The 18,037-nt window shown below is 45.3% G+C and overlaps 1 protein-coding gene across 1 annotated transcript; it reads left to right on the forward strand.

The window, feature by feature from the left end:
• The first annotated feature begins 418 nt into the window (after positions 1–418).
• LOC119378946 (frizzled-2) lies at positions 419–6,084 on the forward strand. The gene has a single exon (XM_037648043.2). It carries the CDS (start codon positions 686–688, stop codon positions 2,381–2,383), a length of 1,698 nt encoding a protein of 565 aa, XP_037503971.1. The 5' UTR covers positions 419–685; the 3' UTR covers positions 2,384–6,084.
• The last annotated feature ends 11,953 nt before the right edge of the window (positions 6,085–18,037 follow it).

Genomic DNA, 18,037 nt, shown 5'->3' on the forward strand with positions numbered 1-18,037 from the left:
CTGCGGTGGGCTCAGTGAGCCTTCCCAACGGAGTGAACCAACGCGAAATGAGCGGCTGCCAGGAATGACACGCGCTGCTGGAGGCGTGCTGCCGGGTCATTCAGGTCTACGCAAAGCGTTTGCTTCTGACGCAGTGTCGGACCAAAAGCAGGAAAGCGCAGAGACCGTTCAGTGAAGCGCGCCGTAGCGGAGCCTAAGACCTTGGTGGGAACAAAGACGAGAGTGCCGACGGGCACACTAGCAGCTGCACGCTGCACCAGGCTGCACCCCAGGGAGAGGGAAACCGGCGGCAGCCGCTCCGTTCGAGAGACGCACCGGCGCTTCCCGCACGCCACGTCCGTCTCTCTCGCCCTCCGACTCCTTGAGAGAGGAGGAGCTCCGGGGAGGCGCACATTGGTCGGATTGGAGTCTGTTGGCGCGCCGGCAGCCAATGGAGCGGACCGGTGGTTCGGCGGGTTTTGGGCGAGGAGACGGAGCAACTTTGGCACCACCGAAATATTTCCAAAGCAAGCGAGACGCGCGGCCATGTTTCAGTTTCGGTAGCGTGTGTCGTTAGCCCGAAACAAAAACACTACCGATGGGCCTGCTTCAACCCGACGCCATGTAGTGTTCTTGAAGCCTGTGCCTTCGGAGTTCTCCCGGTCGTGCACCCAGCGGCTGCCATCGCCTGGGAAACGCGGCTGTGATGCGGCCCCGAAACGTCTCACTAGGCCTAGTAGCGCTGGCAGCGCTGCTGGCACCCGGCCTCGGCCAGGTGGTAAGCTCGCGCGTGTCCGAGCACCGCTCTATTCCCCATCATGGACGTTGTGAACCGATCACTATACCGCTGTGCAAAGACATTCAGTACAACGAGACCATCATGCCAAACTTGCTTAATCACCAGAAGCAAGAAGATGCCGGCATGGAAGTGCACCAGTTCTTTCCATTGGTCAAGGTCAAGTGTTCGCCGGACTTGCAGTTTTTTCTCTGCTCAATGTACGCGCCGGTGTGCACGATCTTGGAGTATCCTATCCCGCCGTGTCGTTCGCTGTGCATGTCAGCGCGCGAAGGCTGCGAACACTTGATGAACAAGTTTGGCTTCAAGTGGCCGGAGTCCCTTGAGTGTGACAAGTTTCCAGAAGTCGGCACATCGGAAAAGCTTTGTGTCGGCGAAAATGTAACTGAGCATCGAATCAACCACACTCCTACTTCACCAAATTCGACGGGACTGCTTGTGAATCATGGCTTTCTCTGCCCGCGCGAGTTTCGTGTGCCCCTTGGTTTGGACTACGTGTTCCGTATTCGTGGTAAAGAAGAAAAGAACTGCGGGATGCCATGCCACCACATGTTTTTCAGAGGCGAAAACCTCAAGTTTTCGCGCTACTGGATTGGTGCCTGGGCAATACAGTGCATGGTGTCCACTCTGTTCACTGTATTGACATTCCTAATCGACATGCAGCGGTTCCGCTACCCAGAGCGGCCCATCATTTTCCTATCCTTTTGTAACCTGATGGTGTCGTCTACCTATTTCGCGGGCTTTGTGCTGGGTGACCAAGTGGCCTGTAACGAGCCTTTCGAAGTGCCGGGTGGACACAGTAACATTGAAATGGTTCGCACGATTACGCAGAACAACAAGAAGGAAGCCTGCACTGTGATGTTTATGGTGCTTTACTTCTTCAGCATGGCCGGTTCGATCTGGTGGGTTGTCCTGACACTCACCTGGTTCTTGGCAGCGGGGCTCAAGTGGGGTCATGAGGCAATTGAGAGCAACTCGCAGTATTTTCATCTCGCTGCTTGGACTATACCTGCTGTAAAGACTATTACGATCCTTGCCATGGGCAAAGTTGAAGGGGACGTGCTCAGTGGAGTCTGCTATGTCGGTCTCTGGAACATGGATGCCTTGCGTGGCTTCGTTCTCGCACCGCTGTTCGTTTATCTTGCCCTGGGCAAGGTATTCCTTATGGCTGGCTTCATATCCCTCTGCCATATCCGCACTGTGATGAAACACGACGGCACCAAGACAGACAAGCTGGAGAAGTTGATGGTCCGTATCGGCATCTTTTCGTTCTTGTACACTTTGCCAGCACTAACAGTGCTGTGCTGCTACTTTTACGAGCAAGCTCACTTTGACGACTGGATGCTCGCCTGGCACTGGCAAGTGAACGCAGAACAACGTTGGAGCATACCGTGCCCAGAACCATCGTGCAACCGCCGCGATCGTACACTGCGCCGGCCAGAGTTCTACGTCTTCATGATCAAGTACCTGGGCATTCTCATCGTGGGCATCACATCGGGTGTCTGGATATGGTCAGGAAAGACATTCGCATCGTGGAGAAACTTTTACGCCCGCTTGCAGAACTTGACATCGACGCCAGCAAGGCGCAGGGCAGAGGCGTACGTTTGACCAGCTGTCTCTGCTGCCATCTACTCAGGAATTGCGCGTGCGAGCGCATTAACGGTAGGCCTGATTTATTTCGCCGTGCCAACGGAAGCGGCCGACATTGTCACTTTATACAAGTGACGCTGTCGTTTTGCGAAGAGTGGAGAAGGTGGTATACCGGTCGTACAGGGTGTACTGTCCGCTTGGCGGATGCACCCTGTGACTAATGTCGCCTGCGCGAATCATGAGCACTCGCGCAGGCGATATTGGTCAGGTTCATTGATGCGGCTGCCATAAATGCACAATTGCATTCGCCATGACCGTCATCAGTAACTTGCAGTGGACTTGTGGTAAATTTGATCTTTCTCATGTGCCACTTAGACCCAGCCAGGAGGGTAAACAAATAGCGATGCCCCGTAAGCGCCTGATTATCCCTTTATATCTGCACAGGGTTTCCAGCAGAGTTACCTTCAGCATAAATTATACCATCTCTCATTGACAATTACAGACAAGCCACATGTGAGGAAGGAGACTGAAGCGCTGCATGTAGAAGCAGTGCAAAAATATTGGGACACATTTTTAAAATGGGAATGTGCTAAAGATATTAAAAATGTCATTAGCTGATGGTTCATTTTTTCATTGTAATTTATATATACACTGATTCCTATTGTGCCGTTATGCTTTATGCTGCAATGGCAGCTGAAGTGACACACTGTTGTCATTAGTGCAGCTATTGGTACTCTGCCCTGCAGTAGGTGGTCAAAGACGCCCATAATTTGATTACATGCACAAGTTGTTGTACATAAAGTGTCAGGATGATCAACAAATTGGACGACACACTGGGCAGAGCACAACTTGGTCACGCACATTTTGCTTTGTTCGTGCTTGTGTGCTCATGCAAATGATGGCAGGACACTAAAAGCCAACAACCTGAATCAAAGGCGCACATTATTTCCGTGTATTTTTTTTAAACGAGTGTGTGTGAACCTTGGGCAGTTTTTCATGCACCATTTGTAAGCTGCACAATGCTTTGTTCTTTTTTTCACTGCCAAAACATTTTGCTGGCAAGCACTGGGAAAGCATTTTTATTGATGCCTTCTCCTGGCCAAGCAAAGCATACTCATGCAAAGAAATGCTGTCCTCACTGGAGCACTGCATGTACTTGGGCAAGACCAATTTTCACTCACCTAACCAAAAAATCAACAACATACAAGTGTAGTGCACTTCACAGTTTGTTACTTATGGTATGCTCAAGCAGTTGACTGTCTGCACAATGCCATATATTTAATAGGTAGTTTATTGCCATTATTGACGGAAATACTGCTTGCACATCAAAATATTGTTTCTGGGTAGCAGATAGGTGCAACTAGTTCAGCCGGCTGTGTGGCTGGTATTCTTTTTATCACAGTGTCAGTGATGAACCTGTCAAATACTACTGTTGCAACATTTCAAGGGAAGCTGAAGTGGTTTTAGATTTCAATTAAACACTGTGGGTAACAAGGACCGACATTATCGTCGACGATGTCATTTTTTCAGCGGTTGTTGCAGCAGGAGCTTTATGGTACGCAAAAGAAAAGTTTGTTTTGCTCTGCCCACGTAAGTGCGGTGCTATTGTGGGCGTGGAAACATACCCATCAGAGCTACGTCATCTTCAGTACCTTTGGCGGAGCCATGCTGTACTCTGAAGGAATGTTCCCGCTGCTCTCTGATCTGAACTAACTGCTAGAGCGCTGTTTATCTACCCTGGGCTCAAGTAAGTATAGAGATGTTGAAAGTTCTGCAGCTGTATTACAATATCTGCCATAACTACTAAAAGCCGAGCTCAGTGTGAACAAGCATCTCTCATATCTTCAGCTGTGGCCTCCGTGACTAGTTCCGGCTGCGCACGTTGCCAGAGCTAATCAAAGAGGCCACGCATTAACAGTGCTGCTGTTGCAGATGACGCGGCACACCGAAAATGACGTCACCGCGTTTGCTCAGCATCTCAAGTAGCCCTGCGGCTGCAGCCGCTGTTTTTTTAACCAGAAAACTGCTATTTGCCTTCACTTTTGAGAACTCTCACATCAGTTTTCGAATTCAGCAGCGATCAAACTGTGATTACCTACTTCAAACTCGTTTTTAAAAAAATGCTTCAACTTCCCTTTAAGGCGCCAAAGTTGATATCTTCAGTGAACTTTTATTAAGTCACTATCGCTTTAGCAACATCACCACATGTTTTAGCTACTAAATGTGTTCAGAACGTGTTTGAGTTCACTTTGGTCCCATGTGGTATTTTTTTACCTGTATTTTTTGCTTCTTTCTTTCACCCAGCATGCTTCATGCTCTGAGCTGAAGCACGTAATTAGTGTCACATTTGATCATTACTTGGTAACATTGTTTTCACACCTTTTGCTGCAGAATGTGTTTCCGTGCTTGAATTGACCCAATTAATTGGCGATAACTGTGTGACCACAGCTTGTAAATCAGGCAAACACAAGGTTTCATCACATGTTGCTGGCAGCATTCACGTGTCTTCAATATAAGCAGCACTTGCTAGTGTGTATATTTTGGTGAATGTCAAATACGTTTAACTTCTGAAATATTTAGTGTGTGCAATTAATTGTCAAGATCAATGTTTAAGAATTGCTTTGTGCCTTTTTTGACATGGTTTGAAAAGGTAAAGAGGGCACCAGAATTGTCTGCTTTTTTTTTAGAGAGCTAAGCTTTAAACGTGCATTCTTTATCAAGCAGTGCTCGCATTAGTCATCGTTAAAACTTTTGGAATAATTTTTGGCAGCTGTGGTGCATTTGGGATGCTCTTCAAAAGTGTGGCACCCTGTGATTAAATACTGCAATGAGTAATGTACTCTTTTGCACCCTTTTCTTTGTCCTCTCACCAGATGTGTGACCCTGTGGTGTGCTTTCAATGAAGTTTGAAGCTTGTTGCTTGTTCTGCTTATTTTGTGTCATTTGAGCCTTTGATGCTGGTATTTCTCTGAGTAAGTCAGTTTTTAAGACACCCTTGCCGCAGTTGAATGCAAAATGCCACGTTTTTTAGAATAATCATGTTTTGTATTTTAGATCCTAGAATGTGCAGTGGGTAAACAAAAAACATGTAGACCTTTAACTTGCATCTAATACTGGCTACATGATGCTATCGTGTTTCCGATCTGCATACTAGTATCTGCACATTGCAGATGCCATTTTACGTTTGATGCAACTTCAGTTTGCATGTTGTGGGATTAAATGCTTGCTTTGCTCACTGCTGTAGCAAAGGTGTTCATTCACTGTACATAGCGTCAACTTGAGGAGTTCCTTATGATGTACATTCTCATGGTTGTATTTTGATTTTTATGAAAGAGTTGGCTGTTGTGCAGGCTGCTACACGCTGCTAGCACAATTACATGTCATAATGTCTTCATCCTACCTGATTGTATGCTGGCTCATGCTGTGTTCTCTTTAAACAGAACCCCTTTTTTTATGGCTGCAGTTACCTATGCTTCCTCTTTCTTGTACATAAACTGCCTTTTACTTTGATTGCTTTCAATGAGGTTGTCATTCACTGCCCTCCCCATGTCATTAAGTTAATCTGGTGTTAATAATAGCTTTGCTTGGAATAAAACGTATGCTGGAATAAGAACTTATTCCCATTGCACAGCGATCATGTTTGCCTCTCGTAATTTGCTTGTGTGACACACCCCGTGTGTTGTCTCTAGGATTGGTTACTGATGAAATAAAACCAACTGGGGAATCGAAATGTGTTACAGATGTTGACCAGCATACAGTATGTTTGTAATATTGAAGGCAGAGCACTAAAGACAGGCCTGCTGGTTTTTCAGGATTTGCTGGCTTTTGGTTTCAACCTTGCTACCGTGCTGATGGAGTTATTAGTTGGTAAATGAGTGCTAGAACCTGAATGTGCGCATAAATACTTCTCCACCATCCTGTCACTCATACAAAGCGTTTTGCTAGACAGGTGGGATGCAAACCATTAATATACGACATGGGTAATAGAAACTTCAAATTTATCATCTTCTCCAATCTAAAAGATCCAAGTGTTTTTTTGTGTGTGCCAAGATTGGAACATTACATATTTTGTTATAAGCAACACTGGACACAGTATGAATTGCCAAACTAGTTAATAACAAGTCAGATGGTTTTCAATGAGCACCTATAGATGACTGCCATAACAGTAAAATTACTTCTGTAAAAATGGAAGACCATTACACATGATGTAAAACTTATGGATCTGATAAATGCACGATGTTGCTTGCAGCGTTTTACATGAGCTCTCCAAGAGTGAATAGGGTTTTTCAATTACTGTGCCTCGTGGCATAGCAATTTCTATCCCACCTATTTTGTCATTTAAGCATTACTCGAACATGTTTCCATATCATAGCAAACTTTTGAGTTACGCTCATGGAACAGTCCATGAAGTAGATGAAATTTCTATCTGATTTACAAGGTGGTCATTATCGATGATTGTGTATGTAGCACACACCCTAGAGCAATTCATTGATGCAGGACAGCATGGAAGAGTGAACATACCAACTCTTAAAGTGTGTGTGTGGGGGGGGGGGGAGTAGGTAGTTGAAAGTAGCTTTGTGAGGCCATGCTTTTCACTTTTCATTTGTCAATTAATTTAGCTGTAGTTTATAGAGAAAAAAAACATGGCAAAATTAAGCTTTTATATGGCTAATTTTATAATGTAGTTGGATAATGACAACCCTCCGTAAAATAGAAAAAAAAATTGTCATCTGCCCATCTTGAAGCATGAAGCTACAAAAAAGCCTGTGCAGGTTTCTCGGAAAGTGTCACAGTTGACGAAAGTGTGTTGTCGACATGAAGGACCAATGAATAAGCAGCGAGACTCATGTGGGAGTTTAATCTGAGCTCACACTCGTGTTAGCTTGCCACACTATTCAATCAACAGTTGCTACAACCTGAATGTGTGCATCAATTTGTGGTCTCCCATAGAGCGGTGGTTGGCCACATTGTTTTTTGTCATCCAAGCTTGTCCGACATCCAGGCTTGTCCGACAGCACTGAAATCACCTGCACCATTTCAGAACAATGTCTTAAGCTGGTGCCATTGTCCCCATACTCCACCACCAGATCAAGATTAACCCCCTTGACATCGTGTCCCTTGAACTGCAGAAAGCAAATAATTTCTCATGCTTTAACCAACTTTCCGTCTGGTAGCTATCTTTTCAATTTTGAAGCCTTAGTATCTGTACTGTGTGGTTCTATATAAAACATAGTTGTATTGCACTAAAACTGTACAGACACGCACTAATATTGGAACCTATCATGTATGGCTCTTCCAAATTTATACTACCGACATCAGCTTTGTGAACACCCCTCACACATACTTGGAAATTTTGACAGGTTGCTCACGAACCTACTGCCATTCATGAGAATTGCCTGTTGAACGAGGAAGGGATTCCTCTAGAGGTTGCTTGCAAAAACCTGTCAGTATTGTTGATGGTTGAGCTGATCTGATTTTGTTCGCACTTTCAAGTGTGCAGTGCTGGAGGCGTGCAAAACATCCGTTCACGCCCTTTATGCCTGCAGTTCTTTTAATATCTGAAAAATACAGAACTTTCGAGTGAAGGCCTCTCATATGGAGTTAAAGGGACTGCCTACCGTCCTTCATCGCTTATCTGTTTTGTACCGCAATAGAAAGCGTACCGTGTGAAGTGTCCAACCTTGCAGCGGTTTCTCTGGAAAGTGAGCAGAAATTTTTAAAACAGAATTTTTCGATCTGCGTTCGGTCTTCTTCCATTGGCTTGAAACATGCCTGCAACACTGGTTGGTGGACGCGATGACGATTGTAGTGCCGGTAAAAATTAAGACTGAAAGCATGTGTGATTTCTGTAGGATTACTTTATTTTCGCTGAACGCTAATGTAATGAATGTAACAGTTGTTTTCAGCGCGCTAGCAGTTATTAAATGAAGCCTTATTATACAATTACAGAACACTTGTTCTGCTATAATCTCAGTCTATGCGTTTATTTTAGCGCTGCTGCCGCAATCCAAGCCAAGTTGATTCATCAGAAAGAGACTATAAATGCATGCATTCACAGCGCAGCACATGTGAGACATCCTAACAACAATACAGTGGCACAGTACAACCAGCGCGGAGGGCCGCATAGCATAGCGCATCAGTTGAAGCAGACGAAATTGAAGACGGCGGCGCAAGCAGTGCCACTGCGCGCCTTTTTGGATGCGTGAGAAAAAAAAAGCAAAAAAATTGCTCTCTGACGCAATTGAAAGCTGTCTCAAGTGCGTAAAATACAATTTCAAGTTATACATGTTTGTTTTTAAGCAAAACAAGTCTACCTGCGAGGATTTCTTGTCCTACCAGTAGATTGACCACATTGCTGTTGGGTAACGCTAACAGTCATTCTTTCATGATTTTCAACATCAAATTAAAAATATAATTCCTTTCTTATGGGGAAAAAACATGCTCGTTGCCGCTGATGTGAGACGAACGATCTTCTCATTTTCACCACAATCAAATTTTTTTCCGAGCGGTAGACAGTCCCTTTAAGGGGAACTGCAGCTCATCAGGTATGCAATAGCAGGGTACACATGAGTCCTTGAAGACCCTTAGTTTTAAAAATGACATTTTTAAGGACTTGAAAACCCTGAAATATTTAGTGGTGCTTGAAAACTCTTGAATACCTTGATTACCATGAATGGCACCTTCAGTTGATGCCCCCTTAACGCCTGGCCACATGGGAAGCTATACAATCCAGTTTGAGCAATCGCCATCTTGTAGGCTTCGTGCCCCCCTCCCCCATCTCAAAATAGTTATGGGTGTGCATAATTGTACTGCTTCTTAGCCACACCTTTACGTCTTATTCAGAGCATGTTTTATGCAGCACACAGTGGATGCAGACATAGTTGTCCTGTGTGCATGCAATTTCCCAGAAGCCCACAACGAGTATTAAAAACAAATTACACCAAACCCCAAGTCTTCACATTGTGCAAGATGCAGGCTGTGTGGAAAAGTGTTTGACATCTTGTCAATGAAAGAGTCTGCGCTAAGAAGTCCAGAGAATTGTGCTCATTGAACTGAAACATGCCAAAAGTTATTCATGAAACAGTTACCTTATGCCTTTTCAATAAGTCTTCGATGTGTTTTATCATCCTAGCAGGGTTGCCCCTTGATTATTATGCATAGCTTAGATTAAAAGACCATCAGAACTGTGCAAGTCATTGCTGTCATCACCTGACATTATATCCAAAAATTAATTTGGAAGGTTACATAATGCTTTGACTCCTGTGTCATAATGAAAAATATAGAAGATTCAACACAATATCATAATGTTTACTGACCAAGCATCGTCGCCAGCAACAGGCATCAGAACATACATCATCAGTTGTCAACAGGTTATGAACAAAATTTTACAAATTGCCTTTTAATTATTAAATTTAGGGGGCTTGCTGTAATTGAAGTGGGCAAGTATTCAAAGCTCAACCTTTTGCTCAAGGTCTGCAGCAGTATGTGTTGGCTAAGCTTATATTTTCCTGCAGTGCAGATTAACAATAATAATTTACAAAGGTCATTATTGCTTGCGGATACTCAAGGTTTGGATGCTGTAGTTGCCTGCCAATATGGCATTTCAGAAAAAGGACAGCCTGATGCAGTAGTTTGCCTAATGAAAGCAGCAACATGCAAACAGCCTGTGTGTGTAAACCTACAGGGCCTGTTTGGGCACATCTCCGCCTTCGCTGTGTGACTTCAAATAAATTGTACACATAGGAGACAAGCAGATCGAATCCTGGCCGCGGCGGCTGCATTTTCGATGGAGGCGAAAATGTTTGAGGCCCGTGTACTTAGATTTAGGTGCACATTAAAGAGCCCCAGGTGGTCGAAATTTCCAAAGCCCTCCACTACGGCGTCTCTCATAATCATATGGTGGTTTTGGGACGTTAAACCACAAATATTATTATTATTATAGGAGACAAGCACATAATGTGCATCTGATATGAACATTCTAAAATAATTCACTGAAGTCAGCATAATGTGGTTTCACCAGAAAAGTCTGCACATCTGACTAGAATTTTCTTTGGCTCAGCAATCTATTTTCCTTGGTTCCACTTGTCGGATGAAGATAGCAGTCTTTATACACCTGCATAGGAATATTGCACATATTTATTTTGACTGGCGAGAACAATTTCCGTGTTCTTTTTTGCTGTTAGAAAAAAGCCAAGCTATCAGTGAAATTCCTCTTAGAGTGCAATTGGGCTATTGGAATTGATGTTATACGTGTAATGCAAAAGGTGCTGTGCTTAACCAAGAATGGATATACAGTCAGTCACAAAAGTCACTGAACCTCTCGCAGTAGCATGCCAGTGCTTATGCACTAGATTTATAATCGACAGCCTTTGCTAGTGTCAAAATATTGGCCCATTCTATGCTGCAGAAATGTGCTGGTGGACACAGCAGAGCATGTATGTATCAATGGGAGCTGTATGCTTTGAACTTGTGCGACAAGCTATCCCTTTTAGTTTCTAGCTTGATTCACATGCCCTATGAAAGAATATTCATTCTATTGCTGATTCAGCAGCCTGACTTGAATCTTCCACTTACACATCTCTATGTTACCCTTCAAAAGCCTACTTTCATGTGATTTAATTCTGCTTGCTCTTCCAGTGATAACTTGACATCACAGAGCATCCTTCTATCACATTTAGCTTGTTCTATTTTTATTGTGGTTACGGGTTTGGGTAGAGAGACGGGACAGCTCTCCATATGGGTGATATGCAGTTCCCAACCCTCCAATATTTTCTCCTGACCCCCATCATCACACCGCTCCTTCCACCTCGTAGTGCCAAGTGATAGGATTGCCCCAGTGTGGCCCAAACAGAAATATATTGGTTCTACCTTTGGTTGAGCCTTGCACTTTCTATGTCCACACTGCGATTTCCTTTGCAAGTTGTGCATTAGTATTGCTTATTTTTACTCTGCTAAGTTACAGTATGAAGCACAGTGTGATTGAGTTTGTCAGGATATGTATGTCATTTCTCATACCATTTCACTGTGACTTATACTTTTTTGTAGTTGTGATTCGTAGCATGTATTCACTGTTAGCTGCGTTTGTCTTGTTTGAAATCCATCCTTTTCCATTCTTTAGAAAATTTTGTCATTAGTAGTTAATGCTGCTTTTGGTACAGTATCACATATTTGTGTGTGGTTTCTTTTTTATCCATGCCGTTGGGTTATGGCGCGAGTTTCACACAATTCTTTTTAAAGGTAATTCTCTTGCATTCACCATGATTCTAACCATGACTTTTTTCAAGTCGCAAGCTTCTTGCTGTGAATCTCTGGTAACATGTAAGCGTGTGCTTTTAGCATTCAAGTGTACGTAGTTGGGAGAGAACCAAGGCCTCTTCCAGTAGGTGTTGCTTTTATCTTGATGTACCTCTATTTCAGGGGCATAGCCAGAAATTTTTTTCGGGGGGGGGTTCAACCATACATTATGTATGTTCGTGTGTGCGTGTATATATACGCAAGCAAAACTGAAAAATTTCGGGGGGGGGGGGGTTGAACCCCCCCAACACCCCCCCCCCTTGGCTACGCCCCTGCTCTATTTCCTTAACTTCGGCACAGACCTGTTTGGCACAGTTGGTGCAATAGCAAGCACTTTACTTAGGGCTGTGAGTGTAGTATGAATTCCTATACTAGCACATAATTGTTTTGTGGGGCAGAAACCACTAGAACAAATAAGTTGTTTGGCAGTTTGTGAGGGTGCTTTTTACAACTGATGAATGGGCTGAGATGAGTCTGTGACCACTGACCAGCAGACAATGTGAAGCATTGTAGTATGGCAGAGGTGGGAAGCAGATTGCTTTGTGCTGCAAGGTCATGCCTATTTCCTTGTACATTCTCACTCCCTAGACAGGTGCATCAGATATACTGGGCTTATTACGTGACAGCAAGAAATTGTCCTTATGGTGTTTCACATGGAAAAAAATGTATCCAGCCGAAAGAAAAGCATTTGAAGTCAGTATTGGGTGCTCACGGAAGGTTTCGTTGCTTGGCTCCTAGAGGTGATTCTTACCGAATTTCTTTACTACTATAATAAGCTTTAATCTACACTTGATTTTGATCGCTGTCTGAAAAACAGCAGCAGGCTTACACTCACACAGGCATGCCGGCGATAGCTTGGGTTCCATCTGTAAGTTTGTTTATTTCATCTGGTCTTGTAGTTTTAAGAGCCATGGGTGTTGTTTCTCATATGTATAAAAATTACTGCACAGCTCCAATTGCATGACAATCATATCAGGTTTTTTGTCATGCTATTCATGTTTAAGTTGCACCAATTTGATAGCAGCAGTAAGGCCTCTTCTACCCGTGCATCATTGCACATTGTTAGCACTGAATATGTAGGCATGAGGAACCGTTAAACAGGGAATGTCGCTGGTGTTAACATTTTCACAAGTGTACTTGTTGAAACATTGGCTCCAGTGGCATTCCCTGTTCAACGATTTCTCATCACTTCAAGCATCCATCTTCCCCAGAACTTTTGTCTTGTTTGAAGTGTGTAGGCACATATTTCACACTCGGGAAATTCATTCTACTTGCACTGAAGGAGTGTCGTATTGGAAACTGATTTTTTGGACCTCATGATGCATTGTACTTTCAAAGACCTTGGCATTCACAGGTGCCCAGTAACATATGGACGTTGCCAGTTGGAGGTGGGGGGACATTTTTGCAGGGGGAAGGTTCGAACCCCTCCTGCCCACTAAAAATATTAGTTTGTGTGTCATCTTACAAGCAATATTAATGGGAATCTGCTAGTTCCCAATAATATTGTGTCTAACAAAGAAAAACGAGCCCTTAAAAGCCATCCTCTTTCCTTCAATCTTACAAGCACGCGTACAAACACATGCACACACATATATGGGGGGGGGGTTCTGATTACCACCCCTGCTTGTAGCATATACAGGACTTGTCCGGAACCAACATGAATCAGTTAAAACTTTTATTATGTCATGGCCAGCAGAGACTACTTGGTAGTGAAGGAGGTGCCCACCAACCACGGTGGCTTAGCAGCTATGGCATTGTTTTGCTGAGCACGAGGTCTTGGGCCAAGTTCAATTTTCTTGTTTTAAATAAATCGTACAATGTAATTGCATGAACTGCTTGGGTCTGCAGCCAGGGGAAATGGATCCAATATAGAAGTGCAGTAGTGCATGTAAATAGTGTGCGACCGAAATTCTAGTGATGCAGAATATCATTTACAGCATGAACACAGAGAGAGGGTGATTATCGCTTTATTATACTGCTAGTGATTACAACAGCACAACACTAATTTCGTTACTTTACCCTTGCGACCTCATTTATGGATGCACCAATATGACTTTCAATTAGACGAATGTGTCGGGAGCAGTGGGAATGGCAGCACCAATTCTTCATAACACCAATAAATTCATAAAATAAATTTATAGAGCAGTTAGAGAGTCCCTGCAATTATTGACTACAGGCGAGACTTATTCTTTGTTTCTCTTTGTCCTTCAGTGGATTACTGGCGTCTTGTGGGCACCTTTCCAACGTCGTCAGTGCGAATTGCTTTATTGTATCTCATGTTTTGCGTGATTTTATAAGATGTTGGCACCGAGCTTACTTTGGTAGTTTGAAAAGGCTTCTTGCTTCGGTGCATTTCATTCGTAATGTGCCACCTGTATACCACTGTTGTTGCCTAAAATGAAAATGTTTTTAATGCTTTCTTTGCCATGAGGTTGCATTCACTTTGATTTGGGGAACACAATGACTGCAGTGTAAGTTATGGGATTGAGGTGTGCGTCAGTTTGAACCAGCTTATTTCAGCAAGAATATAAAGTACAAGTACCGGGGGCACATACAAGCTATTGAACAACATTGCAGAACTTGTGCAATATAACACGCACTATAATATGGCATGTCACTTCCACGAAGGAAACCATTCACGGTGATAAAGATATATCGACCCAATGGACCACATGCTCAGAAATAAAGAGAAACGACAGTGCCACTTAAAGACCATATACTACTATCACCATGAATTGCTGTAGTTTTACAATTTTCATAGAAATGGTCACACGTCAGATAAAGCTGAGCAAAAAATATCTTTGCTGACAATGCTAGTGTATAATTCATGGCTTTCACAACTTCAGTTCCTTCTAGATCCTTTCTGCCTTCAATTTCAGTGTGTGGAACGTGTTATGGTGAGAAACCACCATTTTCTTGTGTGTGTTTTTTGTTCCAGGTTCCTTATTCTGTCACAAAATTCCATTTTTGACTTTAGGAGTTCGTTTAGTAAAATAGTCAAGAAATGCGGCTGGATATATTCACGCTTGGTGGATCACCTTGCACATAGCCCGCTCCTCTTTCCTTATTTTCATACCAGTAGAAGTGTGCGCGGCTGCAAGCACGTGCGTTCGCGCTCAGTGCGTTCATCGCGCCGACACACAAACCACGCATACATACGCGTACGCACTCTTCCATTCGTCTCTCTCGAAGACGGCTTGCGCAGCTGCTACGTCAGTCGCGCACTTTCACGTCTGACGTTGTGCGGCGTTCATGGTTTGCTTCTCGGTGCAACCGGAGTTTATGGTGCGGCAAATGCGAGGGATTCCCATTGCCTTGCGAGTCGTTGCCAAGGCACCCCAAGTGCGACCTCCGCATATTCGCTCATACGCAGAGTGTGCATACGGCCTCATGTTTCGCGAAGGAGGGAAAGAGCGGCGATAAAGGAATGCCTTGACTCTGTTAAGTGGTGCTTTTGTTATCGTCGGTCGTGAAGGCTGAATCTACCGCGCTCAGAAATATATATATATATATATATTGTTCGTAAATGGCGACCTGTCAAGCGCCCCATATTTGCAAATCATATGGAACACTATGCAAAGCAGAATGCATTGAATGGAACCCCTCAATACGGCCGCAGCTCGTGCTAGAATGCCTTTGATTCCGCGCAGAAGGCGTGTGGTGCGCGCCCCTAGACCCACGCGCCGCATCAGCCTCCCACACGTAGTACTTCTCGTTTGTGACTCGGTGCAACTGCAGCATGTCGCGGGCGCGCACAGCCAATTTCGTTCCGAGCTTGTCCCCGACAAAGGCGCCCTGTCTACGCACAATCAGCCGCCGCGGCGTGCGTGCACGTTACATAAGTGCGCGGGGAATCGTGCACAGCCAGCGTGGCGTGGCCCAGTTATGCGGGCGCCGTGCAGATAGAGGGACGGCCGGTTAACACGAAGTTGGCCGCCGCGACCATCGCGTCCAAGAGGCGCCGCCCTCCCATGTCGTGCCCAGTGAGCTTCTTTCTGCACACCTCGCAGACAATGGCGGCCTCAGTTCATCAGAAAGATGCGAGGAACCTCTTTGTTGCAGCGGCGTGAATCGGGTCGCTTCACTGACTTGCTGCCAGCGAACGCTGCACGTTCTTTTCCAACCGTGTCTTCCTTCTTATAAAAGCGGAGATTACCCCCACACCCCACTGTGAAAGCACGAAGGGTTATAAACGCAGACCTATAAGGAAGCGCCTTCGCCGAAAACCGCGGTGCGATTCGGACACGGCCGCCTGGGTCATACGCTGCCCGCGTCGGGAGTCTCAGGACCGCGAGTTCCATTACGGCTGCGTGCCGGCCGGTGTGCGCGTGCCGCCGCTGAATCGCAAACGGGTTCGTGCTCCGCCGTCAGGAGCACCCGCTGGAAACGGTGCGACACGTGCATCGCTTTCGCTCTAATTTTAGTTCAGCAACAAGAGCTTGATTTGGGCGAGTTGGTTCATGCTGAATATCGTGGGTACAGCGCAACATCAGAAGGAAAAGAAAACGACACACAGGAAAGAGCGCTGACTTTCAACTAGACTTTATTGAAGGTGCTTCGGCCGCTTTTATACACCTTCTCTTCACTTATCCGATATAGAATATTCTTTTCTTAGTTAGCGTAATCTTACATACTATCACACGTGTTATAGAGCATGCGCACGGTACCTGCACCATGTATAAAAGCGGCCGAAGCACCTTCAATAAAGTCTAGTTGAAAGTCAGCGCTCTTTCCTGTGTGTCGTTTTCTTTTCCTTCTGATGTTGCGCTGTACCCACGATATTTAGTTCAGATTTCTCTCTCTCTTTTTTTTTCTTTTTTTTTTCATTTACCGTTATTGCGTGGTCGCGTCATAGCATAAACCTTAAATTCCGCGTTGCGTGTGTGGACGCAGTCCGTCTTTGTTCAGTGCGCAGAAATTTTATACTAGTCCTAACTGCTGTTTTATATAGTTAGAGTGGCAGTTTATTAATAACAATGCCGCGAGAAACATATATATTCTATTGTGTGGTGTAGCACTATGTTGGCGCGAAATACTTTCCCATCAGTGAACGCTGATGATAAACAGCTAATAGAAATTGTATTGATGTGTTCAGCATTGCTTTTTTCCGCGCGGCAAGTGTAATCGACTGAGACGGTTGTGTGCTGGAGCAGCGCGTCTGTGAAGCCGGCGTAGGGTCCTTCGATGTATACCTTATAGGAGAGGCGCCCGTATACGTACAGTCCACGATGCCTTGAGCTCAGGCAGCGTCCTGGGCCCTCGCGACCAGCCTTATCTATAGCTGTGCCGTTAATCACAAGCGGAAAGTTATGTCCCTGTTGTGGTTTGAAACCCACAATAGACCATACAATATGGCGATGTCATTAACATAAAGGCAGTACCTGTCATACATAACGCCACGCCGGAGCAATGGGAGGCTGTGCTGTCTAGCTCAGATGACAGATCTGACTGGTTGAACGCGGCGCGGTGGTCCTGGACTGAGGGCTCACTCACAGCTAGGCGCATACTTCTGGAGGAAATAAGTGTATTATCTAGTTTTAAGAGCGTTCAAAGGACCGCGGCCGTGTCTCTGTTCGGGGAACAGTAAAAGCGGTGTTTTGTCTCTATGCTGAAGATTTTAGGCGGTTTTATAATCTATAGGGTACCCAAAGCTTTGCGTGCGCAATCGCTCGCGTTTGTTTCGACTGCGCATGCGCCATACGCTGATCTCTTGGTTACGCCCGTCATTTTTCGAAAATAGCGAGCCTATACCAAACGAACGCAAAGCCTGCAGGTGATTCTGATACTCTTTTATGCATACTCTTAGGCTTATTCGCGCTTGAGTGCTAGCAGCGCTAGTCTGTCAACCATTTCGCAGTCCTCCCTACCTGCAACTCTGTAGGTGTCATGCAGTACTCCAAAGACGCGTATCATTTCACTCCGCGAATGTAAAGCGAAAGACGAACGCAAATGTTGAGTGGGGGTGGGAAATGGAGACAAACGAGCAGCTGTACTACGCGATCGTTGCGCGTCATTAGGTGGTCCTTTAACGAATTTCGACGGCGACACTATATACAATGAGTGGCACTTAGCGCAGGCCACCGTAGGCGTGCGAGCCATTTCTGTGCACCATTTCCTCGGGTGAATATCCTCTGATTGCTCGGCGCTGGCCGCCGGCGCCTGGGCGGGCCGCGGGGGGCGCCTCCAATGGCCCTGTCCTCTAGCTCTGCGGCGCATCCGCCGGCCGGTCTGCCTCTCCCGTTGCCTTCCGAGCGTGGTCCCGCGTTGTTTCACCCTCCTGCGGGGTCGCGCCCGCTTTCGCCCCTCCGGCGCATCGCATCCAGAAGGGCGGCCGCCCTGGGCACCACGTCATACAGCAAGATACCTCGCCTTCGTCCA

The sequence above is a fragment of the Rhipicephalus sanguineus genome, chromosome 1 (genome assembly GCF_013339695.2).
Source record: "Rhipicephalus sanguineus isolate Rsan-2018 chromosome 1, BIME_Rsan_1.4, whole genome shotgun sequence".
Taxonomy (NCBI): domain Eukaryota; kingdom Metazoa; phylum Arthropoda; class Arachnida; order Ixodida; family Ixodidae; genus Rhipicephalus; species Rhipicephalus sanguineus.

Excerpts from the sequence above, each read along its gene's own strand:
- LOC119378946 (XM_037648043.2), top strand. The coding sequence starts at position 686 with ATGCGGCCCCGAAACGTCTCACTAGGCCTAGTAGCGCTGGCAGCGCTG.